Source organism: Leishmania braziliensis, chromosome 26, assembly GCF_000002845.2.
Source record: "Leishmania braziliensis MHOM/BR/75/M2904 complete genome, chromosome 26".
Lineage (NCBI taxonomy): Eukaryota > Euglenozoa > Kinetoplastea > Trypanosomatida > Trypanosomatidae > Leishmania > Leishmania braziliensis.
In genome coordinates this window covers 246,030-270,342 of record NC_009318.2, presented here as the reverse complement: position 1 = coordinate 270,342, position 24,313 = coordinate 246,030, and the positions used below count along the sequence as shown (strand labels likewise).

The 24,313-nt window shown below is 59.6% G+C and overlaps 7 protein-coding genes across 7 annotated transcripts; all 7 read left to right on the top strand.

Moving 5' to 3' along the window:
• Nucleotides 1–731: 731 nt before the first annotated feature.
• Nucleotides 732–5,954, top strand: LBRM_26_0970 (conserved hypothetical protein; the record flags this gene model as incomplete). The annotated part of the gene is made up of 1 exon (XM_001562279.2): nucleotides 732–5,954. One exon carries the CDS (start codon nucleotides 732–734, stop codon nucleotides 5,952–5,954), a length of 5,223 nt encoding a protein of 1,740 aa, XP_001562329.2.
• A 1,141-nt stretch (nucleotides 5,955–7,095) lies between these two features.
• LBRM_26_0960 (conserved hypothetical protein) lies at nucleotides 7,096–8,550 on the top strand (the record flags this gene model as incomplete). Its single annotated transcript, XM_001562278.1, has 1 exon — nucleotides 7,096–8,550. The coding sequence occupies one exon, from the start codon at nucleotides 7,096–7,098 to the stop codon at nucleotides 8,548–8,550; it is 1,455 nt and encodes a 484-aa protein (XP_001562328.1).
• A 1,665-nt stretch (nucleotides 8,551–10,215) lies between these two features.
• Nucleotides 10,216–12,732, top strand: LBRM_26_0950 (conserved hypothetical protein; the record flags this gene model as incomplete). The annotated part of the gene is made up of 1 exon (XM_001562277.1): nucleotides 10,216–12,732. One exon carries the CDS (start codon nucleotides 10,216–10,218, stop codon nucleotides 12,730–12,732), a length of 2,517 nt encoding a protein of 838 aa, XP_001562327.1.
• A 1,742-nt stretch (nucleotides 12,733–14,474) lies between these two features.
• LBRM_26_0940 (conserved hypothetical protein) lies at nucleotides 14,475–16,547 on the top strand (the record flags this gene model as incomplete). The annotated part of the gene is made up of 1 exon (XM_001562276.1): nucleotides 14,475–16,547. One exon carries the CDS (start codon nucleotides 14,475–14,477, stop codon nucleotides 16,545–16,547), a length of 2,073 nt encoding a protein of 690 aa, XP_001562326.1.
• Nucleotides 16,548–17,779: 1,232 nt separating this feature from the next.
• Nucleotides 17,780–18,295, top strand: LBRM_26_0930 (conserved hypothetical protein; the record flags this gene model as incomplete). The annotated part of the gene is made up of 1 exon (XM_001562275.1): nucleotides 17,780–18,295. One exon carries the CDS (start codon nucleotides 17,780–17,782, stop codon nucleotides 18,293–18,295), a length of 516 nt encoding a protein of 171 aa, XP_001562325.1.
• Nucleotides 18,296–18,898: 603 nt separating this feature from the next.
• On the top strand, nucleotides 18,899–20,065 carry LBRM_26_0920 (conserved hypothetical protein; the record flags this gene model as incomplete). Its single annotated transcript, XM_001562274.1, has 1 exon — nucleotides 18,899–20,065. One exon carries the CDS (start codon nucleotides 18,899–18,901, stop codon nucleotides 20,063–20,065), a length of 1,167 nt encoding a protein of 388 aa, XP_001562324.1.
• A 1,424-nt stretch (nucleotides 20,066–21,489) lies between these two features.
• On the top strand, nucleotides 21,490–24,306 carry LBRM_26_0910 (heat shock 70 protein-like protein; the record flags this gene model as incomplete). The annotated part of the gene is made up of 1 exon (XM_001562273.1): nucleotides 21,490–24,306. The coding sequence occupies one exon, from the start codon at nucleotides 21,490–21,492 to the stop codon at nucleotides 24,304–24,306; it is 2,817 nt and encodes a 938-aa protein (XP_001562323.1).
• Nucleotides 24,307–24,313: the final 7 nt, after the last annotated feature.

Genomic DNA, 24,313 nt, shown 5'->3' with positions numbered 1-24,313 from the left:
TGTAGTGCCCATGAGGCACTTTTTTCACTTGCGGATGTATCCGGAGTTATGAAGTTTCCTTCGTGTCTCTCCTCTTTTGCTGTCCCGCTTAAGTGTCTTCATGTGTTCCCCAGCACAGCAACATGTGCGCTTCATCGGTGGCTCTTTATCCCCCTCCCTCCCTTTTCTCGTTTTCTCTCGCTTCCCTTCCCGCCCTCTTCTCTGCGCGGTATGTGCACCATTCCACCCCACACACCCACCCACACACACCCCCGCGCACACACACAGAGTAATACAGGCAACTGCATGCGCGTCTGTATCCCCCATTTTCGCTGCCGCAACGCCGTCAGCATTTGCAGGAAGCGTTGTGTGTTCAACTCCTGGTGTGGGTACGACGTGCGCACCGATCAAGCAAGCACGGATCCTCGCCACACTTTCTTCGAGGAACTCTCTGCTGTTCAGTAGAGGAAGTCTCTGAGGTGAACGCGGCACGCGTGCGCATTGTCAGTCTGGTGGGAGGGGGGCGGCGACGCAGTCCCAACTGCTGCCTATTTTGCTGTGCTTTGCACGCAGACGGCTGTACGTTGCTTTTCCCTCTGCAAGGGACAAGGAGAGAGAAGAGGCAGGGCCGAAAATCTGAAGCTCCACAGGACGTCGCCCAGTTATCGGTGTCATGACAAGGCAGTGTGCGGCGTCGACGAAGCCTTTTTCTACTGATCCCATCACGTCGACAGAGACCACGACACTTCAGCATGGCCATCCATCTTGTTCGACGGCACTCCAGATTTCTTTGCCGTGCACGCTCGCCGCCTTGCATGGTGATGGGGTCGTACCGGCGAATCGCCACTACCACCAGCAGTGGCACTCGCTCTCCGTTGTCGTCGCAGCGTCGGTTGGGCTTTGTGTCTTGGAGCTACAGAGACACCAATGGCAGGCATCACAAGTCATTGGCGACTGTCTATGCGCTGCTGGAGGAGCGGCTTCCTGTCGCGCCGCTCTCCCCCAATGACGCACTCGATACGCTTCTTTTCCTTCTGCCGGCAGATGCCCACCACAGCGGCATTGTCGACCATCTCGTGCGCATCGTCAGCGGCAACGTATGCTGCACTGATCCGTCGCTGTGCCTCGCTGTCATGGAGAGGCTCCTGACACCGCAGCTGCCGCGCTGGCTGCCGGGGTCAGCCGCAGCCGCGGAAAACAGCAGCGACATCGACGACTCGCCATCTGTGAATGCTAACGATGCAGCGGTACTGATGGCGCTGGTGCCGCTTGCCCCCGTGCTGAGCCGGTGCGTGGTGGTGCACGTGCGTCTCCGGCTCGTTGAGAGTGGAAGCAACACCGATCTGCTGTGCTCTCTACACGACCGGCAAACGCCACACGTAGATCCTCTCCGCCGAGGAGCACCCCACGACAGCAGAACAGGTGACGACAGTAGAAGCTCCTTCTTACTACGGGGAGCGGCCGTGCTCTTGTCTTTTACAGCGCAGAGACAGCACTGGGACTGCAGCGACTGTGAGCGAAGCGCCGTAATGGACAGCTGCACCAAGCAATACCTTAAACGGCGAGAGAGCAGAGACCGATGGCACGCCTGCAGTCTCATCGCCGTGGCCTATCCAGTTGTGCAGTATTTCTACTCAAGCCGGTCCCAAGCGAATGAGCGAAAGGCTCTCGCGGCTCGAACGGACATCAGTACATCTTTTCCAGCAGCAGCGGCATTGGCGCTCCAGCCGTCGCTCAGCAGCTGCTGCGCGACCCCAGGCGGCCGCTGTGCGTCCGGCTCATCGTGCTGGAGCACAGTGCGCTCACTAGGCCAGCAGTGCTGGTGGTGGTCTACGGTGGTGTGCCGCGCCACCCCGGCCATCCCATCCGCTGCCGTTCGCGCCTTTGCAGCTTACTCGCTGGTTGAGGTCCTTCACAAATTGCACAGAGCTCTGGGGCAGTGTGTCGTGCCGCGTGAGCCGTCACTCTTGTGGGCATGCTCTAAACATCCTCCGCCGTTGCTTTCTCTCGAAACGCTTCGGCCGTGCTTAGCAATGCTTGAGTGGCTCCTCGTCAACAGTGTCCCTATCCTGCGTGACGAGAGCGACGCTGATGCCTCGTGGCTGTCGCCTGCTTATTCGAAGGAGAGCGCGCAGTCTTCGCAGCCTTCCGCATGGACAACGGAGCTGCGGCATGGCTGGCGGCACCTCGGTGGCGACTTCGCTTACCTCTCGGTTACTGCGTTGAAACGCATGGCTAATGACCCTGGTGCTGTATCTGACGTTTGCGGTGGTAGGGCAGCAGCTGTTAGTGCGCCTGGGGAGAGCACATCCGCCGCACGACTGGCCGCTTCGCCACCGCCACGGCTGAGTTCGACTGGTGTGTGCTCCCGCAGCCACCTCGTGCGCGCAATGGCGAATGTTGGCTATCGTCTGGCTCTTCAGTGGACGGCCGTGGTGACGCCTTTGGTGACCGCTGTAGCGGTGTCGAAGCTGGTGAAAGGCACACTCGACGGGCAGTTCAGGCCCAACCCATTGCAGCAGCTTGGTCCCCTTGATAAGCATCAGCATCAGGAGCTGAACCGGACGCCACCTGCCTGTGAGCTGGAGGTAGTCCTGCGATTACTGCGAGGCATCACGTCTCTCAGACCTGTGCTGTCGAGCACAGCGTCCACCATGAACTCTGGGTTGCCGGCTGCAGCTGGGGTTGTCTTCGTGGAGGAGGCGACATGGTGTAAGCTGGCGTGTATCGTGAACCTTGTGCGCTGCTGCTCAGCTGGTAGAGAAGAGAACAATGATTGCCTGCACGGCGCGCTTTCTGCAGTAACGGCAATGCACGAGCATCAGAAGTTTGTTCAACTCCACGAGCAGCGACTGCTGCATTGCGGCCTAGTTCATACGCTAGCGTGCACCGCGAGCTCGACACTCGAAACTGCATCCTGTGTAAGCGGAGACGCAGTAGTGAACCAATATGCTGCCGGTGCTGGGCACGCTGGCCCATGCCCTCAGCCGCCGGCCCACGTGCCTCTTCATGCGCTGCCCAACGCCTCAATTGAATTCCTTTCCATACTGCTAAAGTGCTGGCGCACGTGGACGATGGACTGGCCTCTGCAGCTTTACGCGACGTGGCTTCAGGGGTTGGCATCTGCTGCTCCTGCTGTGGCGTCACCAGTGGGTGCTGGAGTGGAGGGGGCTGACGTGAGAGACAGCAGTGGTGGCACCTCACTAACGATAGGAGAAGCGGCCGCACACGTCTGGTCGTCGATGGCGGTACCCCATTTCCCTTTACTTGACACTACCGACGCTCGATTCGTCCAACAGTGCCGGTCGATGCAGCACAGGTTGTGCTCGCACCTCACAGAGGCCTGGGCCGCGGCGATGGACGTTCGGCACGATCGTGACCCACTCGATTTATGTGCGTGCTGGTATGCTTTCTCTGCTGCGTCGCGCTCGCCTCGTTGTCTTTCTGCGGCTGGGGTCTCACTCACTACGAGAGGCGGCGCGCTCCCATCTACACGCTGCACTTCTTCACAGCTATCTCAGCAGTGTTCCTACGTGTGCCAGGGGCCCCGAGAGGACGGGTTGCGCGAGCAGCTAAGCCTCATAGCCGCCACCTCTGAGGATCGGTTCTGCTGCATGTGCGAGAAGTGGTTCAAGCAACTTTGCGATCTCCCCAACCCTCGCGTAATGAGTGCCATTTTGCAGTCGAGGGAGCAGCGCCCCATGACTCTTGACCAGGTTTCAGTAGAGCATCCGAAACGAGACTTACTCAGACTTGGCTGGTGCCCCATGTGCTTCCCTGCGATTCTCTCGCATGTTGCGCTTCGCGTGCTCTACCGCAGCAGGCCAGAAGGCTCCGCAGGCGCCACGAGCGCCACCCTTGACGACAACGGCGTGGCTGCCGAGCTGCCCCGTATCAGCGATTCGTTTGTGGCTCTGATACGTTCTGCGGCACTCACACCGGTGACGGAGGAGCTGACCGCCTTTCAGCTGTCTGTGGTTTCCCGGTATGTGGACTGGTGCGAAGCTGCAGGCGTGCACATTGGTTGGTGCGCCTGCGCCGTTCAGGCCCACCGTACAGTCGTTAGTGCTGGCGCTTCTGACGTCTCGTGCATAGCTGTCGATACCCTGGTAGAATCACCCGCCAACGTTGGGGGCATGCCGTGGTGGGTGCTGACGGTGGAAGGGCTGGCGGTGAAAGGAAGTTTGCAGGACAGCGTCAAGGTCGACACGATACTCTTTTTATGGGAGCATGGAGTTGGTGCCGCCACCGCCGCCGCCGCTGCTGCGGCTGGGGTGGAGCCTCCTCGTTTCTTCGAATCTCACCACCATCACCACAACGAATGCGCGTCTGCAATACGGCCACTGATGCCACCGCGTCTCGGTACTCTCGGCAACAGCGCTGTGGAGGATTCGTCTGAGGGGTCACCGAGTGAGCTGGGTTTAGGCACTCCTGGTGCGCCACCCGAAGCCACGGCGGAGTTTGACAAGGAAGTCGATGGCTGCGATGACTTCTCAAGCGAGCACTGGAGCCTGCGTCGCAGCATTGTTGAGTGGGGCCACCGTTACGCGTTGCGCCTGGTCCTCTTTGAAGTGGTGGAGGGTCAGTGGCACCGTTCTCGCGTCGCCGCGCTAGCTCGTCGATCGCAGCAGCGGCAGGCAGGGCAAGTGCGGTGTGGTGCCCGGCATCAAAGATGCAGGACTTTATTGGAGGTCCGCGAGGATGAAGACGCGAGGACGGCAGACGGTGCGCGTGTCGTCGACTACGCCACATCTGCGTGTCGCTCCGCCGTGTTGGGGCTGGGCATTCCACCAGGATTCGTGTGGAACAGCGAAGCCTACCAGCCACTTCTGCAGTTTGTGGCGGAGAGCGCTGTGCGTATGGTGGAGGAGATTGCCGCCGAAGTGCTTGCGGTTGCCTGGGCGACGGTGGCGCACAGTGAGGCGAACGACTCCAAGTCCACGACAGACGAACCAGAGATCGAAGGACCCCCTGCTGTTGGTGCGATTGTGCCAAACTTGGTCAAAGCCAAGCACCCTGAGCAGTGGACGGAGCGCCTCACCGCGCACTTGTGGAGGGAGCTCCGCCGAAGTCCGGCACAAGTTACCATTGCACAACCTTCTTGTACTTTCCCCGGTGCTCACTGCACCGGTCTCCACGGTGGCCACCACCGCTCGTCGCCGACGGCGGCAACGCACTACGCTTTCTGCCGACATACACAACCACGCGGGCTTGCATCCTCCGATGCTGTGGCGTGTTTAGAGCAGCTGCTGTGCGACCTTGGCCTTGTCGAAGCATCGGAGAGGCACCTCGCTTGCCACACACCCTGCGGTACAATGTCGACGGCGGAAGTTGCCGAAGAGTCTCACGCGCTCCTTGCCTCCCTGCTGCTCTCCCCCGAGTTGGTGTGCACTTCCTCGATGGTGGTGTACTTTGCGAGCGCCGTCCTTTGGCCGAGATGCTGGGATTCTCTGCTGAAGACCACCAGTGCCGGTGTTCATCACAACGGCACTGGGATGCCAGGTAGTCTAGAAGGCGAAGAGGATGTGGCAACCCAACTCGACGCACTTGTTGCCTTTCGCGTGATATTGCGCTGCGTTGAGCGAGTGCAGCGGCTTGTGCGCGAGTTGGGGGAGTACCTCTGTTGTGTTTTCGTGCCAGCGGTGCGGACAGGCCACTGCGTTGCCTGGCTCACTGCCACGCCGGTGGAGGCGATATGTCGAATGCTCTCCTCGTCGGCTTCCTGCAGTGCTGCGTCACTGACAACGCACCCAGAGAGTACGGTGACTGCGAAGCACAACAGACGCGATGCAGGCAAGTTGCGTCGACATTTTCGCTTCTCTTCCGCAACAGTGCGCACGTTTGAGGTGCTGTGTCTCGGCAGATGTGGTGATGAGCGGCGGGCACCGCGCGTGTGGCAGCAGTGGACACACGAGCTGGTTTGCACGGATGGAATGCTGCGCGAACACCCCTTGATACGGTCCCCGTCACGGTGATGCGGCTGACATTTCTCACGCTCTTTTCGTTTGTCTGCGTGCTTCCTTCACGCTTGCAAGGCAGCTGTGTCGCAGTGGCACTTGCATGTCGCCGTGTGCTGCGCTCGTACAATTTTATTTTGGGTTTGGTTTTCTTCATTCTGCTGCTCTCCGTCTGCTCACCTTCTGCTCCGGACGACACGAGCATCGAGAGAAAGAGAGCGAGGGCGAGAGGTGAATGGCGTGCTAGTCTGTCGAGTCCTTGTCCGCCTTGCTTTGCCGCGTTAGCGAAGGTGAAGAAAACTCAGCTGTCACCGCTGCGCTTACGTGTACATGTGTGCCTCTCTCCTCTCTCTCTCTCCTTCTCGCTTTGCTGCTGTCCCCATGTCCTCACCCCCCCTCCCTCTTCGCCTCTCGTAATCGATTGTCTTCGTCTTCTTTGCTGTTATCCTCGCCACGTCTTTGCGGTTTCACGTGTGCACACACGCAGAGACAAGCAAGCAGACCAACTCAGTCGTTTCCACTTTGCCCTTTGGACGTAGTGCAAAGGGGATGAGGTGAGTTGTGCACCTCTCTCTCTCGGTGCACGGAGATGTAGGCTGCTCGTTGACCTTTGTTGTTTCTCCGCTGCCTCTTCACCCTTCTCAGTCCTAGGCTCTCGAGACTCGGGTCCACCATGCGCAGGAGCGGCTATCCACAGCAGCGCAGTCCCTCGAGCATCCTCCAGATCACTCTCCACCCCTCTCACTCTACCTCTCACTCATCCCTTATGCCCTTCCCCCTCCCTACCTTTCACATGCACATCACAACTTGCACAACGTCCGCCTCCCTCCTCCAGACCACAATCGAAAAGAGTCAGCGATCGACATGAGAGGCCATCGCTGGCGCCGCTGGCTCTTTTTCCTGTTCTAAGCTGCGTGACTCTGTGCGCCGCTGATACGTCGACAGCGGGTACCCTTCTTATGCAAGGCCATTCACCTTTGATGCCTACGACTCTGACCCGCGCGAGGCTGACGATATGGAGAGGTCACAGCCGCCCCAGCAGCCGCTGCGGCGTCGTGGCGCACCCGTGCCGACGCCACAGTTGTTCCTCTCGTCTCGATCGACCACTTTGACGAACCAGCCGACCCCGGTAAAAGCCCCGCACGAGAGTGTGCTCTTCATGACGACGCCCTTCCTAACCAAGTCGCCGCCGTATACTAGCGTCTCCGGCAGTAGGGGCACAGCCACCACATCACCGCCACACAATGGCGAGTCGAAGCTCCTGTACAGGACACAGCGTCCACCATCTGCATCCGCGTCGCCGGCGTGTACTTCCGCGTCTGCAATACTCCATATAGAGAGGCACCAAGTCACGCACGAGGAGTGGTACAACCAGTGCCGACACCGTAACTGCATTGTCCACGACGAACAACCACCAGCGACACAGGTGAAGCCACTCCCCGCGCCGACGATGTCGCTAGAAGGTCCCGTGAGTGCGATTCCGCGGCAGGTGTCACGACGGGAACGTCAGCGCTCTAGCCTAAGTCTGACTCCGGAGGCGCCGCAGAGGATGGACGGTCACAACGGACGTGGTGACTTGGCCAAGAGCTCCGCACTACCTACGAGCAACAAGACGCTGCGCAGTAGCACCGTGGCAAACAACCTCCCTTCTGCGCCGTTTCACCAGCAGCAGCAGACGCAGGCGCCGAGTCCGACCGGCCATTGGCCGATGGCACATCGGTTCTCCATGACTATGGCAGGGCCGGGCAGTGAAGCGGTGGACAAGAGTGTCGTCGTCGCGCCGGCACCCCACAAGGCGGGCGCGCAGCTGGGGACCAAAAAGGAGTCGCACCGCCAAGGCGTGGCCCGGGTGCAACGGTACGTCGCGCAGACGGCATACACCCAGCGAAATCCCTTTCGCACGCAAAGCTTTGAAGAGTTCGTGGGAAATCCGCAGTACCACCCGCCGCCTGGATTTGACAGCTACTCGCAGGCAATTGCCACGCGTGTCTACAGCTTCGAGAGTAGCCGCACCAGCCAAGGTGATTTAATGATGCGGAGTCTTCTCGATGCGGCGCACCCGTCAACTGCGGAGGAGAGGGGAAAAGTAAAGGTACTACTGAGCTCGACTCTTGAGAAGCTGAAGGTCGGCGACTGGTTCTACAAGTGGACGCGCGTTAACCACGTGCAGCGGCGCTACGTCTGGCTGAACCTGCAACGCGGCACTCTCATGTGGTCTTCTTCGGCGAAGAAGAGCGCTCTCTTCAACTCGGAGGTGAAGCTCTCCACCGTCATGAGCGTCACACCGGAGTGCCTGCAGGTAGAGATGCCGGTGCGCTTTTTCTACCGCATGTCTATCAACACTCAAGACCGCTGCATCAGCCTCGCAACTGAGATTCGAAATAAATTCGACGTGTGGTACCATGTACTGCTGCAGCTGACACTGCAGAACTCAACGTGTGGCGTGCCCGGTGTCTGGGGGAGACCGTCGAACAGTGTCAACGCAGCCGGGTGGGGTACGGCGAGCCGGTGGACGTCCCGCTACAGCCCGTTGGCCGCTATAATGGATAACACCCCAGGCGCCAATGTCTCCAACGAAGCTTACGCAAACGGCGTCGTCTCCTCCAGTGACTGAGCGAGGAGAAAGAGCTGTCGGCGACTGAGAGTGGCGTGTTTACTGCCTCCTCTCCCGAGTGTCTCTCGCTTTCTTTTCCCCCTTTCCCTTTACTAGTGGGCATTAAAACGCTGTCTTCCACTTCTTTCTCCTCTCTTGCTCAGCGTGCTGAGCAGGTGTGTGTGTGTGTGTGTGTGTGTGCATACGAGACGTGCGTGGGCGCGTGTTTACTGTCACATCGAGCGTTGCGCCCAGATTCCGAGGCAGGGAGACAATACACTACTGCTCGGTGTGGCTCTTGTTAACACTGCAGCTGCTGTGGCTCATACCAGCCCTTTCCTTCCTTTCTTGTTCGCTGCCTCCTCCACCCCATCCCTTCTCCTCCTCCTTTGACTCCACTCCATCCCATTCACACCTGCCGCCACCGCCGCGAGTACACATACGAGTCCGCTTTTTTTATCCTCACGGTTGAGCTCCTTTGCTAGACACAAAGACACTCACGCCGAGACGCACATCGGCCCACGGAGGTGTGGCGTGCGTCATCCATAGATCACCTCTGCAGCCCTCTCTTTTTTTTTCCAGTCATCTCGTCCCGCTTTTGCTGGTTCGCAACTTTCTACTAAACTGATAACAAGAGGAGCACACCAGCGGGGTGTCCAGGGCCCACCACCCCCACTCTGCTCTGTGTGCGGAAATGCCAAGCAGCCCACCCTCTCTCCCTGCCAGTGCCAAGCCCCCTCCCCCCCTCCGGTGGCGACTGGGCCAAGCACCTACGACGTAGCGAGGCCAGTGCGATGTCTCGCTGCGGATGTCGGCGGCCAGGTCCTGGCTGGCGCTGCGTCGGAGCGACCTGCGACAGTGAACCCGTCTGTGCCACCCACATGATGGGCGGAGTGCCAGCGTGACTCGAACGTATTCCTCACCTGGCCCTCGCTGCCGACGGGTGTGGGGAGCCTGAGCGTCGCACCGAGGGATGTGCCAGGTGGCGGCCGGCACAATGGGAGCGGCTGTGAGACGACCTGCGAGGGTGTTGGGCGGGCAGGGCTGGAGGCCGGGGCTGTGGTTCGGCGACTGTAGTGGGCAGCATTGCTGCAAGGTGTGTCGACGGCTGTTTGGCGCCACGCGATGGGCCTGTGGCAGGCCGAGGAGGTGGCGGCGGCAGAGTGGCGTTTGGCCTCTGCTGTGCTGCAGAGAAATGGAGATGCGGAAGGCAGAAAAGTTGGCCTTTGGCGCTGACTGAGGCGGGTGTGCAACAAGGGTGTGTGCGTGCATGTGCGCGTGTTGGCAGTGACACCACCCCGGCTGGATTTGGCTGGCCGTGTGGCTCTTTTTCTGTCACCCGCTGCCCCGCTTTCCCTTCTTGATCGTGTGGCAGTGGTGTATGTGTCTTGGTGTCACGTCGTCTCGCCTTGCTTGGACACGTACGCCTCCTGTGCGTTATAACTGCGATACGCGTGCTTGTCGCTGCGTTTCTTTTTCTCCTTTCAAGTCATGCAACCGCTTCTCTCTCCTCTCTTCCCCCCCCCCTCTCTCTCCTCTCTCTCTGCTACATCCGCTGTTATTGTGTGGTCTCTCGGATAGGACCGCTTTATCGCCTTCCCGCTGCCCCAGCGTCACATCTGCTTTGCAGCTCTCTTGAGGGGCCATACGTGTAGACAGAGAACACACACATACACACGCATCCACATGGACGACGAGGACGCTATCCGCGCGGCCAATTTACTGCGCGGCGATGACAGGGTCGACAACAGTGGTGTGGACGGGGCCCGCATTTTGGCGATAGATCCGTTGGGGTACTACGCCCGTCTGGGCGTTTCGCCAAAGGCGACACAGCAGGAGATACGCCGCGCCTTTCTGTTTCTTAGTCAGCGCTATCACACGGACAAGCACGCGAGCCAGGGCGACACAGTGCAGAGCTTGATGAGCGAGCGCTTCCAGGAGCTGCAAGACGCGTACACAGTGCTGTCCGACGAGCGGCAGCGTGCAGCGTACGACGCAGGCGGCGACACGGGGATTCAGCGATTGGCTCTCGTCCCCGCCGGACTCCACCGGCGCGAGGACATCCTGAACTATATTCTGTCGCTTGACAGAGAGACGCAGCTGTTGCGCACCGCAAAGCTGCTCTCGGCAACCTCGCAGACAACAGTGAACTTCTCCACTGCCCACTTGTTCAGCTTGCGAGGGTCAAGTGAGGGCGTCGGTAGCAGCAGGGGATCCAGCGAAGGTGGTGACAATGCTGAGCCAAGTGCCCACGGAGGGAGTAGCAGCTCCAATAACGACAAGCCACCGTCTGAGCAGCTTCTGTCTTCCCCATCATCGCTCCATGCGCAGCGTCCGGTGGCGCAACCAACGACCGCGTCTGCCACCACTTCCTTGCCCGCTGGTGAGGCCGCTTCAACGGCTCCAGCAACTCCCGCTCCTGCAGCAGCACCACCGCAGAGCGTGACACCATCGGCGAATTCCACGGCAAGCAGCGAGGATGGCAAAGGGGAGCCTCCCGCCCCGACTGACGCGATGCAAGCTCAACTCACTGCCAAAGAGATCGTCATTGACGGGCAGCGTCATATTGTTCTAATCCCAAGCCAGGAGGTGCAGTGGCAACTCCGACAGCGCATGCTAGGGCTGGCTGCTGGGGAGGCGGCTGCGTCGTCTTCCTTCAGCGGAGGCGGTGATGTGCCTCGAGCGGTGCGGCCGCGGCGCCTCCTGTCAGCGTCGCGAGCGATCATGTTTACCGTTGTGCCCAAGTCTATGAAGTTTCGCAGCTCCTTTCAGCACTTTATTACGCCTCGGCTCTCCATCACGTTTCGCACGGACGGCGCCGCACGGATGCAGAAGACCATCACAAGCCTCACCACCACGGCCGAGTACCGCCTTGACGATGTCCGTACGTACGAAACATCGCTGCGCATGACCGTGCACGGACTGAAGTGGTGTGTCACGCAGACACGTGCCCTGAATCCGTTGTGGACGCTCAAGGCAAAGCTCACAGCCTTGACCAGCTCGGCCCTACTGCAGAAGCTGGAACTCGTCCTGACGCGCAGGATGTCGGCGACGGCAGAGCTGGAGAATGTGCTGGCCATGTCGATCACCGAGAACGGTTACTTTCGCTCCAGCTTTAACAGCTTTGCGGATGATGTGCAGCAGGGACTCAGCACCTACTTGGCGTTTCACAACATGCATGTCACCGCCTTCACCGGCAGGAAAGTCGTGCTGGGTGTGGACACGAGGGACCCCAAACACCCCCCCGCGTACGGCCTGATGCAGTACTCGGTGAACTGCTCACCGCTCGCCGGGCAGTCGACCTTTGGCATTGAGGCCTGGTACTTTTCCTCAAAGACTCAGCGGTACGGCCTGGCCTTCACGGCCGTCGTACCCTATGCTGTCAGCCCGATCGCACCACCCTTCTTCTTCGTGCGAAGCGCACAGTTCGCTGTCGTGAATCAGATATCCATCCTGTATGCCCGCGGCAGCCACCGCATCTCCGTCCCCATCATCGTCTTCATCTCACTCAAGGTGAGCCACGGGCTCATGTGGCTGTCCGTGCCACTGGCCCTCTACCGAATCGGGTCAATGCTCTACCGCCCCTACGCCCGCGGCAAGGCGATCCGGTATTACACTCAGCAGCGTAAACTGCACATTGCTGAGGTGGACGTGGCGCGGGAGAGGGCGCGCATGGAGCAGCTCGCCCTCGAGAGCCTGGTGCTGATGAGTCGCGCGAGAGAGGAGCGGAAAGGTGGCCTCGTTATTATCAACGCACGCTACGGTGTGATTGAGCCTCAGTTTGCCGAGATCACGCCACCGGTGGTGACTCACTCGTCGTCGAGGTGGTGGCCGTCGCAGATAATGGCTCGTGTGGCGAAGCGCATCATCCAAGGGTGGATGCGGCACCGCAAGACCACTGCGGCTTCGTCGGGGGCTGGAGATGACACCTTCGAGGCGCGGCATGACCCAATCCGCAGTGACGCCATTCCGCTCTCTATAGACGTCACCATTGCCGTACAGAACCTGGTGCGTGACTCGGCACTGACCCTTCCAGCTGGCACAAAGAGCTCGCTGGTCGGCTTCTGCAACCCTGATCCGTACACGCCAGAGTGCCAGAAGCTGAAGATTGTGTACTGGTTCCGCAAACGCAAGCACATGGCGGTGTTCAACGATGACGAGGGAGTGGATTTGCCGCAGCGGGAGCACCTCATCAAATCATGATTGCCGACCTCTGTCTCACTGCACACTTGAGCCTCTCTCTGCCTCTCTCTCTGTCTGTCTGTGCGCGTGTGTGTGGAAGGAAAATAGAAAAGGAGGACAGAGGTAATATGCGAGGCAACGCTTATCGCCTCTGGAGAGTAGACCATTACGCTAGGAGGATGCTGTGCTCAAGCGTGCGCTTCGCCCGTAGCCTCAGGAGCGCTGCAAGATGTGCAATGATAGACCTTCATGTCACCGCTCCCCCCTCCCCTCCTGCTTCCCCGTCGCACGCCTGCGACTAAGGTTGTCGGTGGGTCCCGCTGCCTCTGCACGTGTGCCACTCGTTGACTGCGTCTCACGTTGTGCATGTTGTTTGGTGTTTCGCATAGGCGGAGCGGCCCAAGAAGAGTGAGAGGGATCGACTGATGCTGCACGTGCTCGGGACTCCATTGACGGTGCCACGCAAAATGTGGTGTGTCTGACTCGGCGGTGGTGCGGCCCGTGAAATATGTGGATGAGCGTTTGCGTACTTGTTGAGCTTTGCGCCTATTAACAGGGAGCACGTAGTTGTATCCCGAGTGACAGGAACGCGTGGCCATTGAAGGTTCGGAGAGGGTAGCGGCTCACTTCCCCCCTTCCCTCCCCTCTTCTTTCTCTCCCTCTAGAGGAAATGGCACACGGGTGTGTTCGAGTTGCTTGTACGGTGCGGCGCGAGGCGATGGCGCCATTAGCGCACTCTCACGTGCGTCACTGCAGACGGTGTCGCTTCACGTTCAGCTCGACGTGATCCTCTCTTGACACTTCTGCGCCTCTGCTGCGCCATCCTTCTCCTTCGTGGTCGCCTCATGCCACACATGCCGCCACGCTTACTCTGCTTCTCATACTTCGCTCATACTCCCGCTTTCTCTTCACCACACAGTCGTGCACCTCCCCCCCATAGTAGTTGGCAGCTCACTTGCTCCTTCCCTTCGACTTCTCCACCCGCCAAGCAGATATTTGGTGGGTGGTCTCGTCGGCAAACCAGAACGACCGGAGGGCAACACTCAGAGCCGTTATTCTCTTCCCCTGTTTGCTTCTGCGTCGGTGAGTGTCTCCGCCCTGCTACGGAGGAGATCGGGCTGAGGTGCCAGCGGTGTTGTTGTATATGGCTCGTTCGGCTCTCTTGTACGGGGACACCCACACACACACACATTCAGCCAGACAGACGCTCTTGTGCGTGCTACTTTGCAGCAGCGCCACTGCCACCACTACAAGAGCACTCCCCTCCCCCCTCCTACACATAGACCGCCTTTTCTCTTACTGCTTCTAGCCACCCAACTACTCTCCCCCATCCCCACTGCCTTTCACCCGGCTCATCACCGCCACTTAAGCTGACAAAGTGGCAAGTAAAGCTCTGTTTGTTTCTCCACCGCCCCCCCTCCTCCCCTTGATGGCTTTGTGTGTGTGAGTGTGTGTGTGTGCGTGCGTTTGTTCTCTGTTATCGGCACTGCTCCCTCCCACTCCTCTCGCCTCTGGGGGTGCACAGACGCATCTGCCTTTTGGTGTGTTCTTCCGCCACTCACTTCCCCATTTCGCCGTTGTAAGCGTCATTTATCGAAAAGGAACGCCGGGAGTGACTGTGGAGACGCTCCAGCTTGCCCCCTTCACCGTCTCTCCGCACCCTTTCACATTGCCCACAATTCCTGCCGCTGTCATCGGCGCACGTTGACGTGCCAGAGCGTGATCTTCGTGTGTAGGTGTGTCTGTGTCTGGGCGACCGAGGCATGTTTCAGCGAAGTCTTTCTCGCTTCTTTGCCCACCTCGTCCGCGAGGTGGACACGGCTGGGTTTGCCGGCGACTTCCGCTGCCTGCGCCACATTGGTGCCCCATCAACGCAAGCGAAGGCTAGGGAGGCGCGGAATGCTGGATGCAACGTGCTTTTCTGCGGCCACCACGGCACAGGCAAGCTGAACCTGCTAAAGGCAATTGGCCTACAGTGCGAGAAGAAGGGGCAGCGGGTCGCCTTCGTCTCCGCAGACAACCAGCGGGCGGCGCGTCTGGATGGGTTTCTAATCAATTTCTTCATTGGGATGCGTGTCAGCCGCGACGAGCTGCCCTCACAGGAGCAGCTGGAAGGCACTCTGGAGCGTCACGTGCGCCTCGTCGAGTCTACCTTTGCAAGCAGCCTGCCAAGCCTGTGCAATGTGGATGTGCTTATACTCGATGCGCTCGAGCGTGTACAGCCAACGGTGTTGCTCTCCATGGACGCGGTGGCGCGGCGGTTGCGCGGGCAGCCGAACGCACCTTTTGGTGGGCTGCGTGTGTATGCCGCGGCAGACTTTTGGCGGCTGCCTGTTCACCCCACCAGCGACACCGGCGGCTACCTCTTCCAGCTGGAGCAGTGGGAAGCGTTGTTTCCTCTGCAGACGCTGCTGAACACGTCCCACGTGCAGAAGGAAAAGGAGCTGCGGCGCCTAACCGAGCTGGCGTTCTATGGTGCTCTGACGCTGCCGCACATGAAGGAGTTGGAGGAGCTTTCGATGAAAGAAAAGGCAGAGTCACGGCTCTTCTCCTGGTCGAGCTCCACGACGGAGGCTGAGACGGGTGCAGTGACTTCAGGGGAGGGCAACAGCGAAGAGGGTGAAATCGAGGAGGAGGACGCAATGAGCATCGCCCAATGGACACGCTATGTGGACGAGGCAGCACCTACCGCACTGGATGGGTCGGGAGAGGCGCTCAAAGCGACAAAGGATAACGTGGTGGAAGCCGACGATCCCGTGGCTGGTCTGGCATCACCCTCTTCCTCTTCCTCCTCCTCTGCGCTGGCGCTGCTAAACGATGACATGGCGTCCAACTCGTTTGTTGCCACCCGCATGATGCTCCGCTTTCCTCGCCAGCCCGCTGTGAAGGAGATGCCGCTGCGCTACCGCCAGCTCAAGCGAACAGAGATGGGCAACTTCCTCGTGAACATGCTTGTGCACTCTTCCTCGGCGGCATCTCTAGGGTTGGTTGACGCTCTCAGCGTCGACGTTGGTAGTCGGGTGCACCTCCTGCTCGATGGCCAGGAACACTATGGAGTGCCTGGCGGCGCGGTGGGCGAGGTGATGCAGGTGCGACCGCACTTCTTGTCCATTCACTTCCCTCGTGAGCACCGCACTGTCGACATCCCCCGGATGCGTGTGGTGTGTTACCACCCCTTCTACCCAGAAATTCGGTATGAACTTCAGCAATTCCCAGTTTTCCCGCGCAAGCGTGTGTGTCCGATGAATATCATCGCCTTCCCCCACACATTCTTTGTCAACCTCAACGGTCGCCGCATGGCAGACACGAACGACCTTGGCAACCTCCTCGCTCATCAGCGCAGCTTTGCCGACTTTACCATTCGCAGCACGTCGGACTTCGCCAACCTTGATGGCATGGTGCACGAGCCGACCCGCATCTACTACCACAAGATCAGCAAAAAGCCGATTAGCGCCGCTAAGGAGCAGTGGTGTCGCAACTGCAAGCAGTTTGTGCCGACCAGCTCCTTCTTTGAGCATTGGACAGCGTGCGTGCACTCGGTGCGCTGGTGCTGCGATTGCAACCAGACCGTGCCCCTCGAGTTGCTGGGGCCGCACAGAGAGAAGCATCAGGTTGTGCTCTGTTTGGACTGCGGCAGACCGGTGGAATGGCGGCACTGGGAAGCTCACCGACTCTCCTGCGGACCCATGATGCGCGAAGTCAGCACGGACAATCAATTTATCCCGCTGCGAACGCGTCAGCTGGCGTTGGAGATGGGCCTTGACAAGCGCGACCTTCACACCGTGACTTCCATCACCAAGAGCTGTTTGCCTAAGCCGAAGGAGGGAGTACTCTAAGGAGAGACAATCAAGAACAACGGAAAACAAACGTATCCACGCGCTGGCGTGTGTGTGTATGCCTCTCTGTGAGCGTGTACCTATGCACACACACACACACACAACCTATGAGGTGACAACTGCGACAGGGGGAGGGGAGGGGCAGTGAGAGGAAGAGAAGAGTGGGAGAGACGTTGTCGTGCGACCAAGGGCGCCAGGGATGTCCGTGTCTTTCTCGCGGTCTCTCCGTCCCCCCCCTCTTTGAAAATGTGTACGTATGTGTTTGTGTTTATGTCTCTGCTGCGGTGCGTATCACAGACCAGAAGTAGTCATACGCCGAGAAAAGGATGAATGCGGGAGAGCGAGAGGTAAGGAAGCGGCCTGTGTGTGAGCAGGAGGGGACGGGCGGCGGAAAAGCGGAGTACCAACCTGACAACACACTTGCCTAGCGTGACTGAGACACGGGGTGCCAACATTTTTCCCGCGTTGCACGATTTCGAAGTGATGCTGGTGGTATAGGAGAGCGAATGGGAGGTAGGGGAGGGAGGGGGGGGCGAGGGCAATGCAATAGTGTAGCATCTGCTCCGCTGGAAGGAACCAGCATCTGCGCTCTCCTTCTTTCCTCGTTTCCCTCTCACTCACACCTACAAACTTGCGTCAAAGCACACCTGAACCGCTCGTTCCCCCCACCCCCAGGAGATCGGCTGTCCCCTTGACCTTTTCCTCTCCCTGCCTTCTCCCACTGCTATCATCGAAGGTCATTCTTCGATATGATGACATCGGACGCTCTCACGCCTGCTATATCACTACTCTTATGCCTCAAGTGTGTCTGTTAAAGCGCAGCACCGCGTGGGCGTGGGTGCGTTTGTGCGTGCATCTTTCCCATATCCTTGTGTTTTCTCTCACAAACTGGATCACTTTGCTCTTCCTGCCTCTTCTCTCCTCTCTTGCCCTCTACACCCTTGTGTCTACACTTGTCTGCGTGCATGTGTGTGTGTGGTTGTGTGCTTTGGATTGATGGCAGCAGCAGTGCACAAGCAGAAGCACCGTAGTGACGTACGTCGCCGCAAGAAGGCAAAAAGGAAAGCGAGAGGAAGGTGCAGCCGTGCGTGTGGCGCGGGGAGGGACGTAGCGCGGCTTTATGTGTGGGCTTGCTTGGGAAGGGTGGCAAGGTGGACGCTGAAGCAGCACACCTCCTTCGAAAACACCTACGCAGACCTTGTCGCTGCACCTCCGTCGCTACCACCGCAGAGATGAGCCCACACGGCCTCCGCGGCGCCGATGCGCGATTTAGGCCTTTCCTGTCCAGCAGCCTCAATGAGTACCTAAAACGCTATTGGGCGATCGTCTTCACGGTTGGTTCTCAAGCCATCGACACGGGCCACATGCGCCACTACGTATCCTGGTATGCGACCCGTCTCAAGGTCGTGGAGCTCGACCACCACATCCACGCCACGTCGTTGCGCGAGCAGCTCATCATTAAAGCCGGCACACCGGCTCTCCCGCTTCTCTTCGTGAATGAAAAGCTTGTCGGCACCATCGCCGATGTGCGCAGCTACGAGGAGCGCCGTCTGCTCAAAGACATTGTGCAGTTTGGTTTCCAGTGGAAGACCGGTGCCGCACTGGACGGTGCTCCGCAGCCACTGAACACCCTTCCTTCCCCCTACAGCGACACGGAGCTCTTCCGGGGGCGATATCGTGGCGCCCCAGTAGCGCGGCCAGTCGTGCAGCTGCCTCAGCTGCACCCGCATCGGCGTCAGAAGGACTGAAAAGAGGCTGAGGACGGAACAGCGCTAACGCGTCTGACTCGTCGTCATGGTCACCTTCTCTGTGTTGTTCTCGATGAGACACACCGCGCACTTCTATCTCACGATGCACCTCCTCCCCCTTCCCGGAGTACACCTCCGACTACTGTACTTCCCGCCTCCAAGAGTGGAGGCCTTGGCGTTTGAGGCAACCGCATCTCTCTTCACACCCACGCACCTACGCACGCACGTTCCTGTGCCCGTGCGCATTCATCTCCGTTCTCCACTTGATAAGTCTCCCTTAGCGCCCATCTTTTGTTGTCCTTTATCGCGCAAGGTGAGTCCGACACAGATGTGCGCAAGCCTGCGACGCTCTCACTATGACCGATATCCCAATCACACGCAGCGCTTTCCAACAGCGTTCCTCGGTGTGTGCATGCTAGTGTTAGGATGTGTGTGCGAGTGGAACACGAGTACCCTTTGTTTATCGTCTACTCCCCCACCTTCCCTATCTCACCTCCTCTGCTCCCCCACCCCCTCTCTGTCCCTCTTCTCTCTCTCCTTCGCTCTGTATGCCCGTCACAACCGCCTCCTGCTCCGCATTCGCCACACTACATTGACCAGGTCATGGAGGTACAGCAGCAGCAGCAGAACTACTGCGAGACCTTGGCTGCCGATGAGGCAGCAGACGGTGACGAGCAAAACGGGCAACCCCGAGTCGACGTTGCCGAGCTCCACCCTAGTGTTCGCTTCTACCGTGGGATGTGGAACCTCACTCAGCTAGCGGACACTGTCTTTGACGACGTTTTCTCCAGTACCGACGGTAGCGATGACGACAAGACGGTCTCTGTCTCGGCACTCTCGGTGGTGGGCCTTCACCAGAAGCTTCTTCCCCCCGCAGTCGTGAGCGGACTCGGCGATGTGGCCGACGAGAGCTACGCAGTGCAGCTAGCGTCATCTAGCGGGCTTGAGTTTCTACGCCTCCGCTGGCACGTGCTACTGCCGTTGCTCTTCCCTTGCTGTAGGTGGGGTGACGAGGTGGGTGCGACTTCCTCCGACGTCTCGTGTTCAGGTCGAGAGAGCATCAGCGACGGCGCTGGAAATGGCAAGTGCAGCTCCCACAAGCAGCAGGGCTTCTCCATCACCGAGGAAGGGACTTCATTCCCTGCCGAGAGTGCTTGCTCTGCCCCCGAGTTGTACGAGCTGCTCCTCTGTCGCCCGCTAGTGAAGAACGACCTTGCCATAATCCGAGAGCCTGGACTGATGGACCGTGTCTACTACAGCTACGTGGTGCTACTCCGCTTCTTCGGGTGGCGTGTACATGAAGAGGAGCGTGGTCTGCTAGACCGCCATCGGGCCTGGCAGGAGCGGTATGCGCTGCTTGAGCTCTACAGGACGTCCACCACCGTCACAGCAGCCGCACAGCTTGCCCCAGGCACAACTGCTGCAGAGCCATGCGGCCATGTCGACGGCGACGACCTCAAGGACAAGAGCACTTATCAAGCTCAACGTGCTCTTCCACCGCCGTCTCCCACGTACCGCACCTTCAATTTTTACGAGTCGGGCCTTCCACGTGTGCTGCGCTGCCTTCTGGACATTGGGTTTCTGCGCCTGGCTGTGCGACTTGTGGAGTTTCTCTTGGAGGAGATGGTCTGTGGTCGTCTTCTGTTCCTGCTGCCGCTGGTTGAGGCGACCTTGCTGCCGATACTCGTTCAGCAGCCGCATGTCGATTCAAGCCACAAGACACGGCTGCAGAAGCGACTGTATAGGCTCACCCACAGTGACTCGGATTAGAGAGGAAGGCCGCAGTAAATCTTGAATCGAGGAGAGAAGGCGGCATTACGCGGATGGCGCACATGCCAGACTATTGGTATTGTCTGTATGCATGTGCGTGCTCGTGGATTTCCCTGTGTGCACTGCCGCTCGTCGTGAATGCACTTTTGGTCCCGCATCTGCAGCCAACAGCTGCGTTATGAGCACGACGCTGCTGCACATACGCACACGCACACACAACGAGAAAAATAGTGTGTATGAGCACTTTGGATTTCGAGCAGCGAGCGGAGGAATGGGCGCACGTGTGTGTGTGTGTGTGTGTGTGTGTGTGTGTGTGTGTAGGCGTGCCTGTGCATATTGAGGCACTCTGTGAGTCAGTGACGACGAGACCACCATCACTCTTCCCTGTATGGTTATGAGGTGAGGGGTTGCGCTGCCTCGCACTTCTTTGTGAAGGAGAGAGGGAGAGATGTAGCGGGGGTGCCGCAGCTGAGCCACCTGCTGCAGTGCCGGTCAGTCAGTGCGACTGTGCTGACACCTGGCCGTAGAGTGGCTAGCGTCGGCCGTTTCAGTGGAGGGAAATGAGGAAAAGCGAGAAGTGGCAAGAAGCTGAGGAAGAGGTGGGGGGCGGGGGGCAAGAATGGTGCCGAGGAAGATGTGCTTTGGCTGCCGTGGCTTTGCGCTGTTCGACATTTTCGTCCCCTTTCTCCTGTCTTATGCCGCACGACCCACTCGCCTTCCTCTCATCACCCCTCCCCTTTAAGTGCAAGTGCGACCCCCCTCCCCTTCCCCTCCACACGCGCATACGCACACCCAGCCATGACTGTGGGTACACATACCTCCGCCCTTCACTTGTGTCATGTGCTGCCTCGCCCGTTTTGCTTTCGTTTTTCCTTTGAAGTTCACTACGCACACGCCATGCCAGTTAAAAGAGGGGAGATGCACAAAAGGCAGGGGCACACACAGACACGCACGTGTATCCCTACAAGTGAAGGCCCTATTCCTCACTCTCTTTTCGGTGCCCCCCTCTCCTCTTCCCCTCTCCCCGTGTGCGCATTTGTGTACGGTGTGCCGTCCGTGCTCAGGCCCGTGTCGTCGTGTCGTATCCCATCTCCGTACCTCTCTCTCTCTCTGTCAGGAGCGCACTCATCACCCGTTGCCACCCCATCACCGAAATCGCCACACAACTTCCTGCTCGCTCTATCGTTTTCTGCCCACCCCAGCACTCCGCCGCACAGGAGTTACGACGACCGTTGTCGTTGCCCCGTGCGTACCTTTTCTTTTTGTTATCGGCACGGCTCATCAGCCGTAGCCCACGCTCCAAGCAGCAGCCACCCGAGCCCCCTCTCCTCCCTCCCCTTACCCTGTCGTATTCCTTGTCCTTGAGGAAGGGAGAGCGTGCAGAAGTCGAGACGACACGTGTATACACACGCACATACCACATCATGCACCGCCACGTCTTTTGCCGCAGCATCGCACTGCTGCAAATGAGCAGCCCGAGCATGAGCGGGATGCCTCCAGGGATGGCAGTGCCCGGTGTCAACAGCTCGGCTGGGCCGTCGTCCGGCTTGCCGAACCGCCCGGGGAAGACGGTGAGCTACCAGAATGCAATCAAGATGGAGGCCGAGAGGCGCCGCAAGCTCGAGGAGGACACGCGCAACCGCTACTACGTTGTCAAGGAGGACACGCAGGAGAAGCGAGGAAGTGGGCGGGTGATCGGCATTGACCTTGGCACCACCAACAGCTGCATGTGCTACATCGACGCAGCGACCGGGCGGCCAAAGATTATTCCGTCACCAACGGGGTCGTGGGTGTACCCAACAGCCATTACCTTCGACAAGAACCACCAGATTCGCATGTTCGGAGAGGAGGCACGCGCGTGCGCGCGCACGAGCGCCAGTGCGACACTTTGTAGTGGCAAGCGACTCATCGGCCGCGGCTTTGGCGAGCTTGGTCGCGTGCACTCGGACTTGTCCAAGACGAACATTTTAACCGTAAACGAGAAGGGTGAGGTGGCGGTGGAGATCATGGGGCGGACGTACACCATTGTGCACATCATAGCGATGTTCCTGCGCTACCTGAAGGGCGAGGCCGAGAAGTTCTTGAGCGAGGAGGTGCAGCAGGCTGTGGTGAGCGTGCCGGCGTATTTCACGCCGCAGCAGAAAGTTGCCACCGAAGATGCGGCGCTTTGTGCGGGCTTCGACGTGCTGGAGATCATTGACGAGCCGTCGGCTGCGTGCCTGGCGCACACGGTGCTGGACAAGCTGAAGCGCGCGAAGAGGGAGGCGCAGCGACGTGAGACGGTGAGCACACCCGCATCTACCGCTGCCTCCGCAGCGCAAGCTAGCAGTAGTGATGGCAAATCTGAGGCAGCGGCGACTGCAACCTCATCCTATATGCCAGAAGCGTATGCATACGGCAGCAAGCGCTACGTGCGCTCTCTCGTCTTTGACCTAGGTGGCGGCACCCTCGACTGTGCCATCATGGAGCACGACCGCTACCGGCAAAAGTTCAACCTTGTCGCCACGCATGGCGACCCCATGCTGGGAGGCAATGACTGGGACACGGTCCTCTCCCAGCACTTTGCGAAGCAGTTTGAGAGCAAGTGGCGCGTACCAATCGAAGAGGAGGAGGGCAACGTCGGCCAAGGCGTCGCAGCCTTTCGAAACTTAACCCTGGAGGCGGAGAAGGCGAAGATCCACTTCACCCACTCCACCGAGACATACTACGGCTACAACCGCGCCTTCCACTTCTCCGATAAGTTGCGCGACATTGTGCCGCTGGAGGCGACGCTCACACACGAGGAGTACGTCACACTCACCCGCCCGCTGCGCGTCCGCTGCTTGCAGTGCATCGAGAAGCTGTTCGAGCACACCGGCTACACCGCTTCGGACATCGACCACATCCTGCTGGTCGGCGCTATGACCCGTGACCCGCCCATCCGCCACCTGCTGGAGGAATACTTCGGGAAGAGGGTGGTGCAGGAGGACACGTGCCCAGCTGACTACGCCGTTGCGCTCGGCGCTGGCATCCGCGGTGGGATGCTGCAGGGTAGCTTTCCGGAGCTCACCGCCAACACCCGCTTCGTCAGTGGCACGGTGCAGTCACTACGCGAGGGTGGTGGCATCATCCGCCGACTGTGGCGCAATCTCAAGCTTATGACGAGCACTGTGAACCCCAACGCGATTGGTACGCGGTGGCGCGGTCGTGCCAAGGGGCTTTCTGACGAGGAGATTGCGAACTACGCGAAGGAGCTGGTGGAGTTCGAAGCCACATGCGCGCGCCGACTGCTGCTTGAGCGGGCCGAGAGCGAGGCAAACTTCGTCATGCGCCGAGTCACAGCCGATTCGAACCGCAAGCAGGGCATGCAGGAGAAGCGGATCATGCAGCTTAGTGAACAGCTCAAGTTCTGGCAGTACATGGTGCACAACTTCCACGACCACGAGGAGGAGCTGCTGCGTGTTGTGAAGGAGTTGCAGACGGCGCTGGACGAGCTGGACGGACTCGCGGCCGACAACGTGGTGGGCATGACGAAGGCGGGGACGATCGATTTCTCACAGACACTCGCGCAGACGCTACGCGGCGTGTCAGGGACGGCCGCTGAAAAGGACGATGACAAGGGGACCAGCGACGACTGCACGACAAGCGCCGCGGCGAACACGGTGGAGAAGCCGTCGGGCACCGCCGAGTCAAAGGCGCACGAGGGTGCTGCGACGCCGAATGCAGTGGCAGGCCCCAAGATTCTGCGCCGCCGCGCTCCCTTGCCGGCAGCCGCCAGCGCAGCCCAGGCGCTTGTGGAGGCAGGGCACCCGGCGCTGATGAACGCAGACATTGAGGTAGCCGAGTCTGCCCGCAATTCGTTCCTGCAAGCCCAGGTCGAGGAACGGGCGTGGCACGAGCCGCCTGCACCACCAGATGAGCAGGGCTCATGGACGGAGGTGAAGGCTGCTGTGGATGCGGGCGAGGTTGTGGGCGGGCCGGTGCCATGGGGGGACCTCCTGCGACCCATGACGATGATCGAAATGAAGGCGGCCTTGCAGGCGCACTACCCTGTCGACGACCCGCCGTCCGCCGAGCACGCTGCCAAGAGAGACCTGGCGGCTAACCTGCAGACCATGACCATCACGGAGGGGGCGGTGGACATGGTACAGCTGCAGGTTGACCTGGATGCCGCGGAGCAGCAGGCGGTAGAGCAGGTGAAGGGGGAGGAGAGAATGATGCAGGAGCGACAGAAAGAGATGTCTGCTCGCCTGTTCCGTTGACGAGAGA